This window comes from Phoca vitulina, unplaced genomic scaffold, assembly GCF_004348235.1.
Source record: "Phoca vitulina isolate PV1807 unplaced genomic scaffold, GSC_HSeal_1.0 scaffold6, whole genome shotgun sequence".
Taxonomy (NCBI): Eukaryota; Metazoa; Chordata; class Mammalia; order Carnivora; family Phocidae; genus Phoca; species Phoca vitulina.
This window is the reverse complement of record NW_022589709.1, coordinates 47,969,117-47,987,373: the sequence shown is the minus strand read 5'-3', so window position 1 is coordinate 47,987,373 and position 18,257 is coordinate 47,969,117. Positions and strand designations below refer to the sequence as shown.

The window sequence follows — 18,257 nt, the reverse complement described above, 5'->3', positions numbered from 1 at the left end:
TAGTGATCATTTAATACCAGGCAGGGATAAGGGCTACAAAGGACAACTAAACAATGAAAAGCGGTAATCGTGGGAACTTTCCATATGGTGATCAGACAAGGCTGCACTAAGGAGATAATATATGGGCAGAGAGGCATGAGTGGAGCAAGGGAATGATGATCTAAGAAAGATCCTCCCAGGCAGAGGAAATAGCCAGTGCAAAGGCCCTGAGCCAGAATCACGTCTGGTATATTGGAGAAACTGCAGATGTTTCAGGCAGAGAACAATATGTTTGAAGGCCGAGGGCTGAGAGCTGAGACCTGAGAATGAACATACTATGTTCTCATATATATGAGGAAATGAAATTTCTAATGGCTCCAAGATTGGGAGAAGCTGTTGAAGGGTAAACCCCCCCCGGGGGATGCTCTTGTGCATTTTAAGTCATGTTAAAGGGTTGGGACTTTAGTCTATTATATTACTATCATATGTTGAATCCTTACTACATGTCAGACAGTGTAATAAAACCTTTATTAGGATTTTCTCACTTGATCCTCATGAATATCCTATGAGCTAAGAACTAATGTGATTTCAATTTTATAGATGAGAAAATTGAGTCACAGAGTGAATAAGTAATTTGACCAAGGACCCAGAGCTAGTATATAGTAAAGTTGACATAGGATCTCATGTCAACTTGAGTCTCAAGCCTGAACTCTTACCCTCCACTATTCTGCATTTTTTAATGATCCCTATGACTGAGTGTAATGGAGGATATAGAGAGGAAGGAAACCCATTAGAGACAGGGGTTAAAGGGAGAGATGATGGTAATGGGACCTTGGTAAATGAGAAGGGAATTGAGAAGAAAGAGATGGAAGATTGAGAGAGATTTAGGAAGTGGAATGGTTGCGATTTGGTATTTGATTGAATCCAAAGAAGGAGGGAGAGAGAAAGAGAGGAATCAAAGATTATTTCCAGATTGCTGGTTCATGAAGCTCTGTGGGTACCATTTAAGGAGACGAGAAACCAAACAGGAAGGGCAGTTTGGGGCTTAGGAAGAAGAAGGTGAGTGGTTTTGGATTAAGAATGGCAGAATAAGGATCTCTGAAAATCCACTCTTTTATGTAAGCAACAAGATTACTTGCAAAGAATTGCCAAACTCTGAAAGTTAACCAAAGGCTTGTGAGAACCCAAAGAGCATTCATTCAAGGAAAACAACTGAATCTTTTTTTTTTTTTTTTTACTTTTTAAATTTTTATTTCAACTCCAATTAGTTAACATAAAGTGGTATATTAGTTTCGGGTGTACAATATAGTGATTCAACAATTCCATACATTACCCGGTGCTCATCATGATATGTGCACTCCTTAATCCCCATCACCTATTTAACTTATCCCCCACCACCCTCCCCTATGGTAACCATCAGTTTGTTCTCCATAATTAAGAATCTGTTTCTTGAGTTGTCTCTCTCTCTCTCTTTTGCTCCCTTTGTTCGTTTGTTTTATTTCTTAAATTCCACATGTGAGTGAAATCAAATGCTATTTGTCTTTCTCTGATTCATTTTGTTTACCATTATGCTCTCTAGCTCTACCCATATTGTTGCAAATGGCAAGATTTCATTCTTTTTTGTGGCTGGATAATATTTCATTGGATATACAAACACCACACCTTCTTTATCCATTCATTAATCAATGGACACTTGGGCTGCTCCCATATCTTGGCTATTGTAAATAATGCTGCTATAAACATAGGGATGCATGCATCCCTTTGAATGAGTGTTTTTGTATTCTTTGGGTAAATACCCAGAAGTACAATCACTGGATCATAGGGTAATTTTATTTTTAATTTTTTGAGGAACCTCCATACTGTTTTCCCCAGTGGCTGCACCAGTGTGCAGCAATGTTCCAGTTCTCCACGTCCTCACCAACATCTGTTGTTTCTTGTGTTGTTGATTTTAGCCATTCTGACAGGTGTGAGGTGATAGCTCATTGTAGTTTTGATTTGCATTTCCCGGATGGTAAATGATGATGAACATCTTTTCATGTGTCTGTTGGCCATCTGTGTGTCTTCTTTGGAGAAATATCTGTTCATGTCTTCTGTCAATTTTTAAATTGGATGATTTTGGTTTTTGGATGTTGAGTTTTATAAGTTCTTTATAGATTTGGATACTAACCCTTTACCAGATTTGTCATTTGCAAATATCTTCTCCCATTCTGTAGGTTACCTTTTAGTTTCGTTGATTGTTTCCTTTGCTGTGCAGAAGCTTTTTATTTTGACGTAGTCCCAGTAGTTTATTTTTGCTTTTGCTTACCCTGCGTCAGGAGACATATGTAGAAAGAAGTGGCTATGGCTGATGTCAAAAAAGTTACTGCCTGTGTTCTCTTCTAGGGTTTTTATGGCTTCAGGTCTCACATTTAGGCCATAAGCCATTTTGAATTTACTTTTGTGTATGGTGTAGGAAAGTGGTCCAGGGCGGACCTGGCTGGCTCAGTCAGTGGACCATGGGACTCTTGATCTTGGGGTTGTGAATTTGAGCCTCATGTTGGGTACAGAGATTACTTTACAAGGCAATCCCTTTCATGAAGATGGCACTGAAGGCAAAGAAGGAAGCCCCTGCCCCTCCCAAAGCCAAAGCCAAAGAAAAGGCTTTGAAGGCAAAGAAAGCGGTGCTGAAAGACATCCAAAGTCACAAAAAAAAGATCCACACGTCACCTACATCCCGATGACCGAAGACATTACGTCTCCAAAGGCAGCCCAAATATCCTCGAAAGAGCGCCCCCAGAAGAAACAAGCTTGATCACTATGCCATCGTCAGGTTCTGACTACTGAGTCAGCCATAAAGACAATAGAAGACAACAACACACTTGTGTTCGTTGTGGATGTCAAGGCCAACAAGCACCAGATCAAGCAGGCTGTGAAGACGCTCTACGATTTTGACGTGGCCAAGGTCAACACCTTGATCAGGCCTGATGGAGAGAAGAACGCATATATTCAACTGGTTCCTGACTATGATGCTTTGGATGTTGCCAACAAAATTAGGATCATCTAAACTGAGTCCAGCTGGCTAAATCTCAATATAAATTTTTTCACCAAAACAAAACTAAACCAATCAAAAAAACAAAGAAGTGGTCCAGTTTCTTTCTTTTGCATGTGGTTGTCCAGTTTCCCCAACACCATTTGTTGAAGAAACATTCTTTTTCTCATTGGATATTCTTTCCTGCTTTGCCAAAGATTAATTGACCATATAGTTGTGGGTTTATTTCTGGGTTTTCAAGAAAAATAACTCAGGGTCCCTGGGTGGCTCAATTGGTTAATCATCTGACTCTTGATTTTGGCTCAGGTCATGATCTCAGGGTTGTGGGATGGAGCCCCGTACCAGGCTCTGTGCTCAGCATGGAGTCTGCTTGTCCCTGTCCCTCTGCTCCTCCCCCTGCTCCTTCTCCCTCTCTAAAATAAATAAATAAATAAAATCTTCAAAAAAAAAAAAAAAAAAACAACTGAATCTTAGTAAGAACAGTGAGATTTGTGGTGTGTTAAGTTGCTCCACTCTCATCCTCCACTCACCAGCTCTGGAATAGCCTCACAGCTTGAGTAGCTATGAAAACCAGTAACCTAGCAACCACCATAGGGGGCAGAATAGGTTTGGAGCTCCCAAAAAAGCCCTAGCCCCAATAGAATTGCCACTATTTTAATTTTAATTTTTATTTTAGAATTGCCACTATATGATCTATCTTGAAGTTCCCAAAATGCCCCATTCTCAATACTTGTCTTTGCTTCACCTAAGAGCTCACAGTGTGAGAACAGCCCTATCCCCAAGGCATTTATCATAAAACAATTAGCAGTAATTGTTTGATATTGCAGCTGCCTGAGGTGGCTATACCAGCTGAAGCTAATGAGAAGCTGACCAAGAAATTTAAATGGAAAAACTGGAGAATGAGATATTCAAAGGTGGCTTTGAAAAGATAAGGCATATTCCTGGGAATCTAGAAAACCATGCACATAGAAAGGCCTGAGTAAGCCACAAGAATGAAGCAGAAAATCAGAGAAGTTGTGGCCATGGAGGAACAAAAAGGAAAATAAAGTCACAATTCACTGAATGCTTATTGAGTGCCAGGCAGATGCTGTGCTCATTGCTTACAATATCCTGTCTCATGGGCACATATAATCACAATCCCCACGGAGCAGTTGAGGAAACTGGGGCTTTATGAGATTAGGTCTAGTAAGTGGCTAAGCCAAGTTTTGAACTCAGGCTGTCTGACTTCAATGTTTGTTCTAGGTCTGGATGTCTAGAATGGCCAAGAGTATAAAATGCTGCTGAGGGGACTAGTCAGTAAAGATGTAAACTTGTCTTTCGGATTTCTCAGCAAGGGGGTCTTTGAGGAACTTCTTGAAGTTCTGGAGCAAGAAGGCAGATAGATTCTAGTGGTTTGAAGAGGGAGCAGGAATAAGGAAATGGACGTGGTGTTCAGCTGTTTGCTTGGAAAGAGAAGGGAGGTAGGGCCTTAGCTGGAAGATGGGTGAGGATGCAATGTTCTTTCTTATTTTTTGGAGATTCACTGTACATAGTACAGTGTAGCCAGCAAAAACCCTGTCTTTCAGGGGGTAAAAGTCCTGGCATCCTCGGCCCAGAGGAGATAAGGAAGAAAGGAGGGTGAGGATGTTAGGCAAGAGAACTGAAATCTGACATTTAGAGACAAGCTACTTGGGTTCTTCTTAACCTTATCCTCCAATCGATTTCATTGCTTGCCCTTTTTACTTTAGAGATAGAACCTTGTCTTTAGAAATTAAGAAACAAGGCAGAATTGATGACCAAAAAACATCATAGTGAAGGAAGATTAATTATTTACATCATTCAAGTGCTCTGCAATTCTTTAAATGCAGTTACATCATCATTAGTCTTATTAATTACCATAAAAGCTTGCCAATGTGAGCCTGCTTCTCCCTCTGACCCTCTCCCCTCTCATGCTATTTCTCTCCCGCTCACGCTCTAAGAAATAAATAAATAAATAAATAAATAATCTAAAAAAAAAAAAAAAAAAGCTTGCCAATGTTAGGTTTATAGCATGTCATCTTGATGATCTCTCTGTCTTCAGAGCATCCTAGGGATCCTTAGACACTATGCAGGAGTTGGAAACTGCCTGGTCTTACTGAGCAAGCAGTGAGTTCTAACTGAAAATCAGGATGAAGAAGTCTAGAGACTTAATGTACAAGCATGATGACTATACTTAATAATACTGTATTGAGCCCTGAAAATATACTACGAGAATACTTTCCGGGTGCACTAATCACGCACACAAAATGCTAACTATATTAGCTTGACTAGTAATAATTTCATAGTAATAATTTCATTAGGTATATATATCGAATCATTATGTTGTACACCTTAAATATATACAATTTTTTATTTAAAAATATATAAATAAATGAAAAATAAACAAACCTATTCATTTAAAAGAAAAAAAAAAAAAACAGAAGAAGGGCACTACTGGTTCTCAAACTTGGCTGCACATGGAAATGCGGAGCGTTAAAAACTATTGATGTCTGGGTTCCAATCTACAGACTGTATTCAAATTTAATTGTCCCAATAATGACTTTCAAAGGTAATTTTTTAAAAAATTAAGAATCACGTGTTGCATTTAGTTGTCATACTTTTTTGATGCCCTTTGAACAGGTCCTCAGTCTTTCTTTGCTTTTACGATCTTACATTTCTGAAGAGTAAGTCCAGTTACTTCATAGAATGTCCCACAATTTTTGTTTTTCTGATGTTTTCTCATGTTTAGTTTCAGATGATGCATTTTTGGCCATGAATACTACAAAAGTGATGTTGTGTCTTTCTCAGTCCATCCTGGAGGGGTAGAAAATTTTATTTGTCCCATTACTGGTGATGCTAACTTTAATCACTTGGTTAGGGTGGTGGCTGCCTGGTTTCTCCACTGTAAAGTTACTCTTTGTCCTCTTGCTATCAACAACTATCTTTGGAAAGATGCTTGGAGATTATGTCAATATTAGGTTTCTCATCAAATTTTCACCCATTAGTTTTAATCATACATTGATGATCTTTGGTTGAAACAATTGTGATTACGGTGGTTGCTAAATGGTGATTTTCTAATCCCATCATTACTTTTGCATTTACAGTTGCCAGGTAAACACCTAGGAGCATGATTGCTATGTCATTTTGATAAGTCTATTCTAACACTATAAGAAACTGGGAAATTGTCTTCCAAAGTGCCTGTATCATTTTTGCATTCTCACCAGCAGTGAAAGATAGTACCCTTTTTCCAAATCCTTGACAGCATTTGGTATTGTCAGGTTTGTGTGTGTGTTGGTGTGTGCGTGTTTTAATATTCTAATGGTATGTCATGTCATTTCATTGTTTTGCAATTTGTCTTCCCTAATGACAAATGATGTTGAGCATCTTTTTATATCCATGTCTTATTTGCCATCCTTATTTTCTTCTTTGCTAAAATGTTCTGTTCAGATATTTTATCCAGTTTTTAAATTGGGTTGTTTCCTTATTACTGAGTTTTTAAGTGTGTATGTGTGTGTGTGTGTGTGTGTGTGTGTGTATTCATATTCTGGATATAGGTCTTTCATTGCATACGTGATTTACAAATATTTTCCTCCCAGTCTATGGCTTGTCATTTTATTCACCTCACAGTGTCTTTCACTGAATGAAAAGTTTTAATTTTCAGAAATTCCAATTCATCAAACTTTAATTTCATGCATTAAGCTTTTGGTATTTTATCTAAAAACTCATCACCAAATGTAGGGTACACAGAATTTCTGTTTTCTTCTAGAAATTTTAGTTTTTACATTTAAGTATATGATCCATTTAGAGTTAAAATTTTTTAAGTTTTTATTTAAATTCCAGTTAATTAACATACAGTGTGATATTTGTTTCAGGTATACAACATAGTGATTTGGCATTTCCATATAATACCCAGTGTTCATCACAACGAGTGCATTCCTTAATCCCCAAAGAGGTAAATTTTTTTTATAAGATGTCAGGTATGTGTCAAAGTTTATTGTTTTTTGCACATGGATATCCACTCTGTCCAGCACCATTTGTTGAATTGTCTTTGTATCTTTGATACAAATCAGTTGGTTGGATTTGTGTGGGTCTACTTCAGTGCTCTCTATTGTGTTCCATTGATCTATGTGTCTATCCCTTCACCAATACCGCACTGTCTTGATTACTATATCTGTAGAGTAAGTCTTAAAATCGGGTCATGTGATGGAGCACATGGGTGGCTCAGTTGGTTAAGCATCTGTCTTTGGCTGAGTTCATGATCCTGGAGTCCTGGGATCGAGCCCCACATCGAGTCCCATATCTGGCCTCCTGCTCAGTGGGGAGCCTGCTTCTCCCTCTGCCTGCCCCCCCCCCCACTTGTGCACTCTCTCTCTCTCTCTTCTCTCAAATAAATAAATACAATCTTTAAAAAAAAATCAGGTCATGTGAGTCTTCATGCTATGTTTTTCTTTTTCATGATTGTTTTGGCTAGTCTGGATTCCTTGAATTTCCATACGAATTTTAGGATCTGCTTGTCAATTTCTGCCAAACAGGGAGCTGGGAGTTTGAAAGAGATTGTGCTGACTCTGCAGATCAATTTGGGAAGTATTGCTGTCTTAACAACTTCAAGTCTTCAAATGCATGAACGTGAGGTGTTTTTCTGTTTGGATCTCCTTTAATTTCTTTCAATAATACTTTGTAGTTTTCAGAATGTAAGTTTTGCACATTTTTGTTGTTGTTATTTCTATATATAGCCAAATCTTGTCCTTTGCAGTAATGTTCTATAAAGTCACTGTCAACATTGAATTAGGTATTGCTTCTGAGGGAAATACAAGGTTAGATTCTTGCCAGTTTCTGGTCACATTTTTGCCCATCTGAAATGCCATTATTGTTACATAGGTTTGTTTGCCAACATCTTGTAAAACAAACCAGTCTCGACAGCTTTGAAAACCTGCTTTTCCACATAACCCCTTTCTCATGTAATACTTAGCAGATATTTAAAAATTCTTCCACAGCCTCCTGATCTGCTGAACCTGCCTCCCCTGCACGTTTAACTCTAATCCCAAGTCTCATCATAACTAGCTGTAACTCTGGGCAAGACACTTAGAATCACCACTCTTAAATTCTGGAAGAAAAAAAAGACTGGATGAGACTATCTCTGCAATATCACTAATTCTGAGTTGGACATTAAAAAAACAAACAAAAAAACCTCCTGCAACTTCTGTAATGTTGAAAGCCAACAGCACCACCTGGTGGTCCAAGAAAAGAGGCCACGCAGAGGAACAAGGCTCCTTAGACCGATCCAGTTGTATCTGTATTTTGCTTGTTTGAATAAAAATTTCACACTTTAGACATTTTTTCTTCTAACTGGCTACATACAAGTACACAACTACATACAAAAACAATCATACAAGTCATGTTTAAAATCACACCCTGCCTAGATTCCCTTGTGAAGATAAAGATCCTTAAATAGAATTAATCAGCTATTGCTTTGGTTTCAAAACAAAATGCAACTACTGAATTAGAACAATTATACAAAATAAAAATATACGTCATTATACTAAAAAAATCTCATCAAATTAAAATTATTCCTGGGGCGCCTGGGTGGCTCAGTCGTTAAGCGTCTGCCTTCGGCTCAGGTCATGATCCCAGGGTCCTGGGATCGAGCCCCGCATCGGGCTCCCTGCTCGGCCAGGAGCCTGCTTCTCCCTCTCCCACTCTCCCTGCTTGTGTTCCCTCTCTAGCTGTCTCTCTCTCTCTGTCAAATAAATAAAAATAAAATCTTTAAAAAAATAAAATAAAATTATTCTTATATATTTGAGCAAGAAAATAAATTACAGTGTTCAATTATAACCCCCAAAATAAAATAAATATCTGGGAGTCCACACATATATAAACACATATTTGAATGAATGAATAAGTAAATACAGGAAAAGAGACAGCTCTTCTTTACAAAATAATTCCAATCAACACATATAAAAGGAATGACAGAAATAGAAAATCACCATTAGATCACCACTGTAATAATTGTTGCAGGAAAAATCCACCTCTGTACACTAAAATTATGCTGTAGAGGCAAAAGTTTAAGAAACAGAATACTTTCATAGTGTCAAAATATCTCTCTGTGATGTTTGTTAATTATGAAGGGAAAGAGTAACTTTACAGTGGATAAATCCAGCAGATACCAGATACCACTTAATAAAGTGACCAAGGTTAACATTGCCAGCAGTAAGACCTATTGACATCACGTACACTGTGATATAATTTATGCTTTTGTTAAGGCAAACTGGTTTTATTTTTCTGTATTGATCATTGTAACCATTTTTTTAAAAGATTTTATTTATTTATTCGTGAGAGAGAGAGAGAGAGGCAGAGGGAGAAGCAGACTCCCTGCAGAGCAGGGAGCCCGACTTGGAACTCGATCCCAGGATCCTGGGATCATGACCTGAACCAAAGGCAGATGCTTAACCGACTGAGCCACCCAGGACCCCCAAGGCAAACTGGTTTTAAAGAGAGAGAAAATTCTATACAAGTTTTCTTCTAATATTTTAGGAACAGCTTTTTGCATTTTTTAAACATTTTTATTTTATTTTATTTTAATTCCAATAGAGTTAACATACATGTAATATTAGTTTCAGGGGTACAATATAGTGATTCAACATTCCATACAACACCCAGTGCTCATCACATCAAGTGTACTCTTTAATCTCCATCACCTGTTTCACCCATGCCCCTACTCACCTCCCCTCTGGTAACAGTTTGTTCTTATAGTTAAGAGTCTGTTTCTTGGCTTGTCTCTCTCTCTCTCTCTTATTTTTTTCCCCTTGCTCATTTGTTTTATTTCTTAAATTCCACATATAAGTGAAATCATTTGGTATTTGTCTTTCTCTGACTCATTTTAGCATTTCTTTTTTATAAGTCATTAAGCTATTGGAAACTTAGTGGACAGCAATTGTAAGACAATCTAAATCTGTTTAATTTTCATAGTTACCCACTGAGAATATGGGTCAATAAAAAAAAAAAGAAGCTGCTCTGGATATCTTCTTTTTTTTTTTTTAAGATTTTATTTATTTGTTTGGGGGGGGGAGGGGGGGGGGGGGGGGGCAAGGGGGGGGGGGGGGGAATGTGCAGGGAGGGCGGCTCAATCCCAGGACCCTGACCTTGGGGCTGAATCCCAGGACCCTGGGATCATGACCTGAGCCAAAGGCAGACACTTAACCAACTGAGCCACCCAGGTGTCCCACTCCAGATATCTTTCAGCATCTATAGTAAACTCAAATTTCAGTAAAACTAACAGAAATATTATTTGAAATTCATTATACTTGTAAGGAGGAAGGAAATATTTAAATCCTCTTTTGATGAAAAAAAATCTCGGTATCTTGAGCAAGCCATCTTTAAACCAGTTTCCATAAAAATTAAAAACAAAGGTAATATCAGATTTATGTCCAAAAGTATCAAAAGCCACAAGCACAATATTAAAGAATACATTTATTTTCAAGTAGCCATGAAACACAAGTGAACACTGATAATTAGGCTAAAGAGAAAATATCAATTTCAAAAGGTAGAAATATTTTATTTTCTGATTACAAAGCAATAAAGCTAGAAATTAATTACCAAATCAGAAAAAAAAACCCTCCCTTGTTTTGAAGGTTAAAACATTGTCTTAAATGATGGTTTAAGTCAAAGGGGAAATAGCGACAAAAGCTGGAATTTAAGACATGGAATGAAAGCGTAAGGGCAATTGGTAGCCTCTGTGGTATTATTGTATGAATTAGAAAATGTGCTCCTTCTTCAAGTAGAAAAGAAAGACCAGCACTGCTCTCTCTGTGACAGCCAGGACGCAAGGGCTCTGAGCCCAGCTGGCTGGAAGATGAGCATGAGGCTCAGGGAAATTAAAGGCAGAGTGAGTTGGTAGCTATGAAAGAAAAAAGCATACATTTCTTTTCTTTAAGGCAACTCCCTCCCCCCCCCAAAAAAAAACCTACTAAAGTATGAGTTTCCCCTTTAGATTGGAAGCAAACTTGTAGTTAGTGAAGGGCTTGCTAGTAAGATTTTGAAGGCCAAGAAAAAGTCTCACTTAAGGAATACTTTCTTTGAATTTAATAGTCTCAAGGTCCTGACTCCTAAGGCTAAAAAGACATAGCCCACTACAGGATTTAGTTGTTTCAAATGCTTCAGATAAATTATGCTATTTTTAGCAAATTCTTGTGGAAAGTAATGATTAAAATTTTATAGCACCTGTAAATGAATCAGGAGCAAGCTTATAAGCCTGTCTTAAAGGATGCCTGTATTTGAAGCCAAGAAAAGTCCCAGTTTGTAACTGTGTTAAGGAAGCATTCAGATATTCTCTTTTTACTGCAGTGAAATATTTTTGAATGGAGCGATTTCTGACATTATTTCTCTAAACTCACAAAAACATGAAGCACTTTTTGGGTTCTATTTTGTAATGACAACTTTCTTTTATGGCAACATGTCTCCTAGAATGGGAGCAATAAAGTTCTAGCTGCTGTGGAAAGTCCAGGGAAGATTTCTCACACCATGCACTTAGGTGGTAAAATGAACATACTGCCATTGAGTTTGGGGTTGTAAGTAGTGGAAATGATTTAGGGAAGTCATTGAATACAGTTAGAGTGAGTTGAATAAAAACCTAGAAAAGTAGGGAAGGAAAGGACTGGCATAAAGATCTTTCTGGGGTGAAGAGTAGAAGTCGCTCAAGGTTGGTTTTGATTCATGAGTCACTGGGCAGGTGTTTAAGGCTTCTATTGTGACAAAAAGAAACAGAAGCTGGAGATAGGCTACTAGAGTGCGGTGACAGAATAAAGACCTGGTTGCTAGGGTCAGGAATAAACACCAGAAACTTGAAGAAGGAGAGATGGAGCCCTAGCTCCTGGTCCCCTTTCTCACCCTCCCTCCCCCTAGGTCATCTGAGATGTCACCTTCTACCTAAACATCTTCTCCTTGGTTTCAGACTTCAGCTCTTGTCTCTGACTTCTGCTTAGTTCCACATTCTCTACCCATTTGCACAGAGGACCACCACCTTCTCTTCCCAGAACCTCTAAGGTGTTTCTGCTTGCTGCATGCTCTAATCACCAGCCCTACTAACTCAGCTGAGATGGAAGTGTCTACCCTCTCCAAAACTTTTAAGCCTACTCCTGATCTCAGTCAAGAGTCTTTGGACCCTAGGTTTATCGTTGCCTTATTTGAAATCGGATCACCTCCCCTTGTCTCCTGGGGTTCTTTCCCTTCCCTAAACAACAGTGGCTGTCAAACGGCTCAACAGCAGACTACACAGAAGTTTGAAAATCTCTTAAAAGAAATTAAAGATATTATTAAAAACGTGACAAGTTGTGAAGAGAAAATCACAGAAGCAAAAGATTCTTCTGAGGAAACCAGTATTTCTGAGGATGTGTCAGAACTGAAAGAAAAAATCAGAGAACTTGAGAAGATAAATAAAGTGTTATTGAACAACCTGCTTGGTAGTTCAGACCTAGAGAAAGAACAGAAGGCAAAAAACAGGGAGATGATCCTGGAAAACCAGAACAGCAGGGACACGGTACCAGTTTTTAGAAGGGATTTGGTAAATTGTCCAGAAGAAAATAGAGCCCTTAAGGAAACTCAACTAAGTGAGGAAAAAGCGACATACAGATTCCCTCCTGTTCAAGAAGAAAACATCAAACTCAGGAACAACATGGAGAAGTTACTGCAGGAAGCAGAACACTGGAACGTGCAACACACTGAGCTCAGTGAACTGATAAGATCCTGTCAGAAATCTCAGAAAGATATGCGAGAAACTCTTACAAATAATAGAGTGCATTTCCAAACTCAACCAAATCACGACGTGTCAGCTAAGCATGAACTGCTGGAACAAGTGAAGAAACTGGAACATGACACGTATTCATTGCATTTGATTGCAGCTTTGCTGGAAAATGAATGTCAAATCTTGCAGCAGAGAATAGAGCTTCTAAAGGAACTCCATGATCAGAAAGAGGGAACTCTGCCAGAGAAGCCAATTCAGATAAACTCTGAACAGGACAAGAAAAAACAGATGCTATCAGAAGCAGAGCATAAGCCGAAAATGCAAGAAAGAGAAGGTACATTTCCGAAAAAAGACAAGTTCTACAGAGGCCTGGATGCTTGTAGTAAGAAAGCACTTAATAACCGCTTCAATACTCATATTGCAAGAGGAGCTCTTGTGGAAAAAAAGAGACCAGCCAGCAGCCTAACTTAGAAAATACCAAAAGTAGAAGAAAAGGCAATTCTTCCAAAACTGTAATACATCAACTCCAGGCATACTCAATCATCAAACCTATGACAAGAACTATTGGTTCAACCAAGAGCGAGCTCCAGAGCAAGAAGATTAACACTTAACGTTATTCATTACCTCGGTAGTTAACGTAAGTTTGGTGTTTTGTGACCATTAGTGTTAACATCAACTTCATAACCTTGTTTTTTGTAGTTATTAGAGATCCTATGACACTGTAACCAAGAGGGAGAAGTTACAAGTCCAATTAATAAAGCTCTAAATAAAAACTAGAATGAACAATGAAAAGTTTTTTTTCCTGTAATCATTTACTGCGTTAGGGGAGTTCTGGAAGAAAAAAGTATGTAACACTTTCATTGTGAACCTTTAAAGCTCACGTTTTAAATGCATGTTTCCTTTTCCTATTTTTTTTTTTTTTTTTTAAGATTTTACCTATTTATTTGAGAGAGAGAGCACCAGCAGGGGCAGAGGGAGAGGGAGAAGCAGACTTCCCACTGAGCAGGGAGCCAGATGCAGGGCACCATGCAGGGTTCCATGCAGGGCTCGATTCCAGCACCCTGAGATAATGACCTGAGCCGAAGGCAGACTGAGCCACCCAGGCGCCCCTCCTTTTCCTATTATCATACTGAAGTGTGGGAAGTACTGATGTAAAGAAGTAAAAAAAAAAAATGCTGATAAACCACCACAGAACAGTTTTTCTCTTCTCATAAATGTCCCCATTCCTTAGCACTACTTTTCATAATACTCCTCCCTTGCTCCTCCTCTAGTGAACAGTGGGCATATCAAGCAGCAGAGGCCCTTGGGGAAGGATACTTCAGCGGGTTTAGAAGAATAAATGTGTATCTAGCTTTTGTTCTGTGTTGGCAAAATTCCTCCCTTTCCTCCAGGTGGGGGCAGTAGAGTTACCCAAGGAAAAGAGCAGTATCTTCCATTAAGGGAACTGGACTCCTGATTCCCGAAAAAATACAGCAGATGCATTTCTTCCTATTCCTCCCATTATATATGCTCAATACCCTGGACATTATGTATCAAATGAGTATAGGAAGACCCTGAAAGAGGGAGAGAATGAGATGGACTATCCAGAGAGCCTGAGACTTAAGGAACAGCGTGGTGTTGAGTTCCCTGGGTTTTCTTTTTGTCTCATGTATCTTGGATGGAGTGTCGGAGGAGCCCAGAAATGCCAATGCACTTAGACAAAATAATGTTCCCCTCCCTTGCTCTCCCTTGGCAAAGGATGAGGAAAGAGAGACAGGAAAAGGACAGGAAGGGGACAACTCTAGCCAAATTGCATGGAAAATGCCATGCCTCCACCCTCACCCCCACCAGCAAATACTGAGTGGCAAGCCTAGATTTTCGCCTTTGCCTGGTGGTAATGAGGCACTCCTCCCTCTTTCTTCTGGGATGGTACAGAAGAAGCAGAGTGGGGACTCTGAAGTCCCACCCCCACCTGATGCTAACAAGTAATCCCCCGGACCCCCTCCTCCAGTGAATTGTAATGTCTTGGAAGCCTCATGAGCCAACTAGATTTTTATACCCTTCTCCTGCTGTACAGCATCAGAGGAGGCCTGCGAAAACAGAAGATTTAATAAGATCCAGGGTCTCATCACATAATGCTAAAATATCCAGGATACATAGAAAAATCATACATCATACCAAGAACCAGTTAAATCTCAACTTGAATGAGGAAAGACAACAGATGCCAACAATGGGATTACATAGATGTTAGAATTATCAGATAAGCATTTTAAAGCTGTCATTATAAAAATGTGTCACTGAGCAATTACAAATGCATTTGAAACAAATGAAAAAAATAGAAAGTCTCAGCAAATAAATAGAAAATATAAAGAAGAAACAAATGGAAATAGTTGTAAAATAAATTCACTGGGTGTGCTCAAAAGTAGAATGTTGATGTCAGAGGAAAAATTCCATGAAACTGAGGATAAAACAATAGAAATTACCCATTCTGAACAATAGAGAAAATAGGCTGGAAAAAAAAAAGGTCTCAAGAACCTGTGGAACAGTAACAAAAGATCTAACATTGGTGTCATTAGAGAGAGCCCCCAAAAGGGGTAGAATGTGGCCTGAAAAAGTATTCAATGAACATATGACTGAAAATTCTCCAAATTTAGTGAAAGGCATAAAGATACAGATTCAAGAAACTGAGTGAACTCCAGATGTATAAACTCAAATAAGTTTGAAGCACTCAAATCAAATTTCTGAAACCTGGGGTGCCTGGGTGGCTCAGTCAGTTAAGCATCTGCCTTCGGCTCAGGTCATGATCCCAGGGTCCTGGGATCGAGCCCCACATTGGGCTCCCTGCTCAGCAGGGAGCCTGCTTCTCCCTCTTCCTCTCCCTGCCGCTCCCCCTGGTTGTACTCTCTCTCTGTCAAATAAATCTTTAAAAAAAAATTCTGAAACCTAAAGACAAAGTAAAAATCTTGAAAATAGAAAAAACTCATTAGACATAAGGGAACACTTACCCAAATGACAGTGAATTTCTCATCAGAAACCATGGAGGCCAGGGGCGCCTGGGTGGCTCAGTCGGTTAATCGTCTGCCTTCAGCTCTGGTTGTGATCCCAGAGTCCACGGATCCAGCCCCACCTTGGGCTCACTGCTCAGCAGGCAGTCTGCTCCTCCCTCTGCCCCTCACCCCGCTCATGCATTCTCTCTCAAATAAATAAATTTTTAAAAAAATCTTAAAAAAAAAAAGAAAAAAGAAACCATGGAGGCCAGAAGAAAAAGACCATTTTTAAAGAACTGAAAGAAATGTGAACCTGGAATTATTTACCCAGTGAAAATATCCTTTAGGAGTAAAGGTGAAATCAATACATTCTCAGCTAGAGGATAACTGAAAGAATTTGCCACAAGGCCACATCTATCTGAAAGCAATTGGGAAATGAGATTTTTAGCTGGGCAGCCATGTTGCCCAGGCAGAAGGAAGAATTAATTTTGGAACGCTGTGAGGTGTTGAGAAAATATTTTTATGTTTCTGCACAGTTAGGATTTTCTCAGCAAGTTTTATGGAACCTTGAGATCTTGGACTAAAAGCAAGCTACAGAGATAATTTAGAACTGTATAGATAATTAGAACTCAAAAGATATACCTAACTTCGGAGATGTGTGTTTTCATTTCAACTTGGTGTGAGGCCAGGGCTCTAGAGATGTCTCTAATTTATAAAGCTGGAGATAAGGGCTTCTCTGGCCCCTGGAGAGATTTATTTACATTATAAAAGAGTTAGAGAGAGAACAAGGATTCTTTACATCTTGTCTTCAAGGAGCAAAGCATTTTTTTTCTCCCTACTTTTAGAGGGGGAGGAGGACAGTTGCCTTTCTTTTCTACAAAAATGCCTAGACTCATTTTCTCACATACAGTACAGACCCTGTTGCATGTAGGGTTCTCATCGCATCTCTCCAGGGATAGGAATTGAAGCAAGGGGAACCAGCACAATTATTATTATGTAAGTAATAATAATCTGTCTCTGATCCAAAAATCTCATGTGTGTATTCAGGATAAAATAAAGACAAATATGAAAAACCCACAAAGACAATCACAATCTCCACCACATATTCTATTATGACTGAAGCATAAGGCATAAGAATTTTTCATATGGTTGAAGTACTGAATATATAATCTGAAATACTGCTTCCTACTCAAAAATTTACAGTTAAGCAGAAGATACTAAAAGAATCATATTTCTTTCCATTTGACTTTCCTTCGAATGGAAACTATCATGTACACTATCATTTTCCAGCCATCTTGTTTAATAAAACATGCAGTTCCTTTTTATACTTTACCAGATATATGGTTCATATTGCCAAGAAAGAAATTGTTGCTGAAATAAATTACAGCTTTTTAATTAAGCTTCAAATACAGCAAGCAATGTCTGCTATCCCAGACCCTCTAGATTTGGCATTACCTTTAACATTTTGTATGTGTAAATACAATTGTTTTCCTATCACGAGGCCATATATTTTTTGGGTCCAATTTCAAAACATGTAAGTGAGAATTTCTAGAAGGAAGGCATTATTAAAGGTGTTTCATGTGGGTTCCAGTGGGTAATCATCTATTATATTCCTTCAGTCAATGTCAAATGTATTTGGAGAAGTACCATGGCATTTTATTTGTGGAAAGAACTTTAAGGCATCACTTGTTGGCAGTGAAAAGCCAAGCTGTGACATCAGTGAAAATCTGAAACATGAATCAGTACTGATCTAGTCCAGACTTATTTAACACTACATTTTCTCATACCTGAGATTCAAATTCCCATGAACATCAAACTACGTTTTCAGAACTTTCAGATGTCCACTCCCATCATCAGTATACTTACATTCAACAGCAATTTTAAAGATATTTTATATATCATATATAATTTTATATAACGTATTTTATGTATCTTATAGTTTTATATAATTTTTGATATATTTTTGGATAATCCTTCTTAGGAAGAAGGGAAAATCCTTTGTCAAATAAATTTTTTCCAATAGTTTAATGAGCCTAGAGATTCTTGATTTTGAAGTATTTGGATCTCTATAAAGTTTTTCCCATCAAGCCGTAGCAGTTCCACAGATTAAAAAAAAAAGAAAACAGTTCTTGATAATATTAATATTTTAGCAGGAATAAGCATCTTGTTTGCCCTTAAAATATATTTCATGAACCAAAAATTTTTTAGATTTTAGGTCAGGGGCACCTGGGTGGCTCAGTTGATTAAACGTCCAGCTCTTGATTTCGGCTCAGGTTATGATCTCAGGGTCACGGGATTGAGTCCTGAGTCAGGCTCCCCACTCAGCGCAGAGTATGCTTGAGAGTCTCCCTCTCCCTCTGCCCCTCACCCCTACCTGCTCACTCACTCTCTTTTTCTCTCTCAAATAAATAAATCTTAAAAAAGAAATTTAGGTCAAAGTAAGGGTTTCCATTTAGGTCAAAGTAAAGGTTTATTTAATACCTTTTTAATTAAAAAAAATTATGAGGGTCCCCTGGATGGCAAAGTCGGTTAAGCCTCTGACTTATGGTTT

The 18,257-nt window shown here is 38.5% G+C and overlaps 2 protein-coding genes across 2 annotated transcripts; both read left to right on the top strand.

Moving 5' to 3' along the window:
- The first annotated feature begins 2,558 nt into the window (after positions 1-2,558).
- On the top strand, positions 2,559-3,022 carry LOC116632016 (60S ribosomal protein L23a-like). The gene is made up of 2 exons (XM_032403551.1): positions 2,559-2,639; positions 2,789-3,022. The coding sequence occupies exons 1-2, from the start codon at positions 2,559-2,561 to the stop codon at positions 3,020-3,022; spliced, it is 315 nt and encodes a 104-aa protein (XP_032259442.1).
- A 9,070-nt stretch (positions 3,023-12,092) lies between these two features.
- SPZ1 (spermatogenic leucine zipper 1) lies at positions 12,093-13,498 on the top strand. Its single transcript, XM_032403496.1, has one exon. The coding sequence runs from the start codon at positions 12,096-12,098 to the stop codon at positions 13,209-13,211; it is 1,116 nt and encodes a 371-aa protein (XP_032259387.1). The 5' UTR covers positions 12,093-12,095; the 3' UTR covers positions 13,212-13,498.
- The last annotated feature ends 4,759 nt before the right edge of the window (positions 13,499-18,257 follow it).

What these genes read in the sequence shown, in the direction of transcription:
- LOC116632016 (XM_032403551.1), top strand. Translation starts at nt 2,559, where the DNA reads ATGGCACTGAAGGCAAAGAAGGAAGCCCCTGCCCCTCCCAAAGCCAAA. An exon ending in CTTTGAAGGCAAAGAAAGCG is followed by an intron (nt 2,640 to 2,788) that starts GTGCTGAAAGAC and finishes TGCCATCGTCAG; the next exon opens with GTTCTGACTACTGAGTCAGC.
- SPZ1 (XM_032403496.1), top strand. Translation starts at nt 12,096, where the DNA reads ATGGAAGTGTCTACCCTCTCCAAAACTTTTAAGCCTACTCCTGATCTC.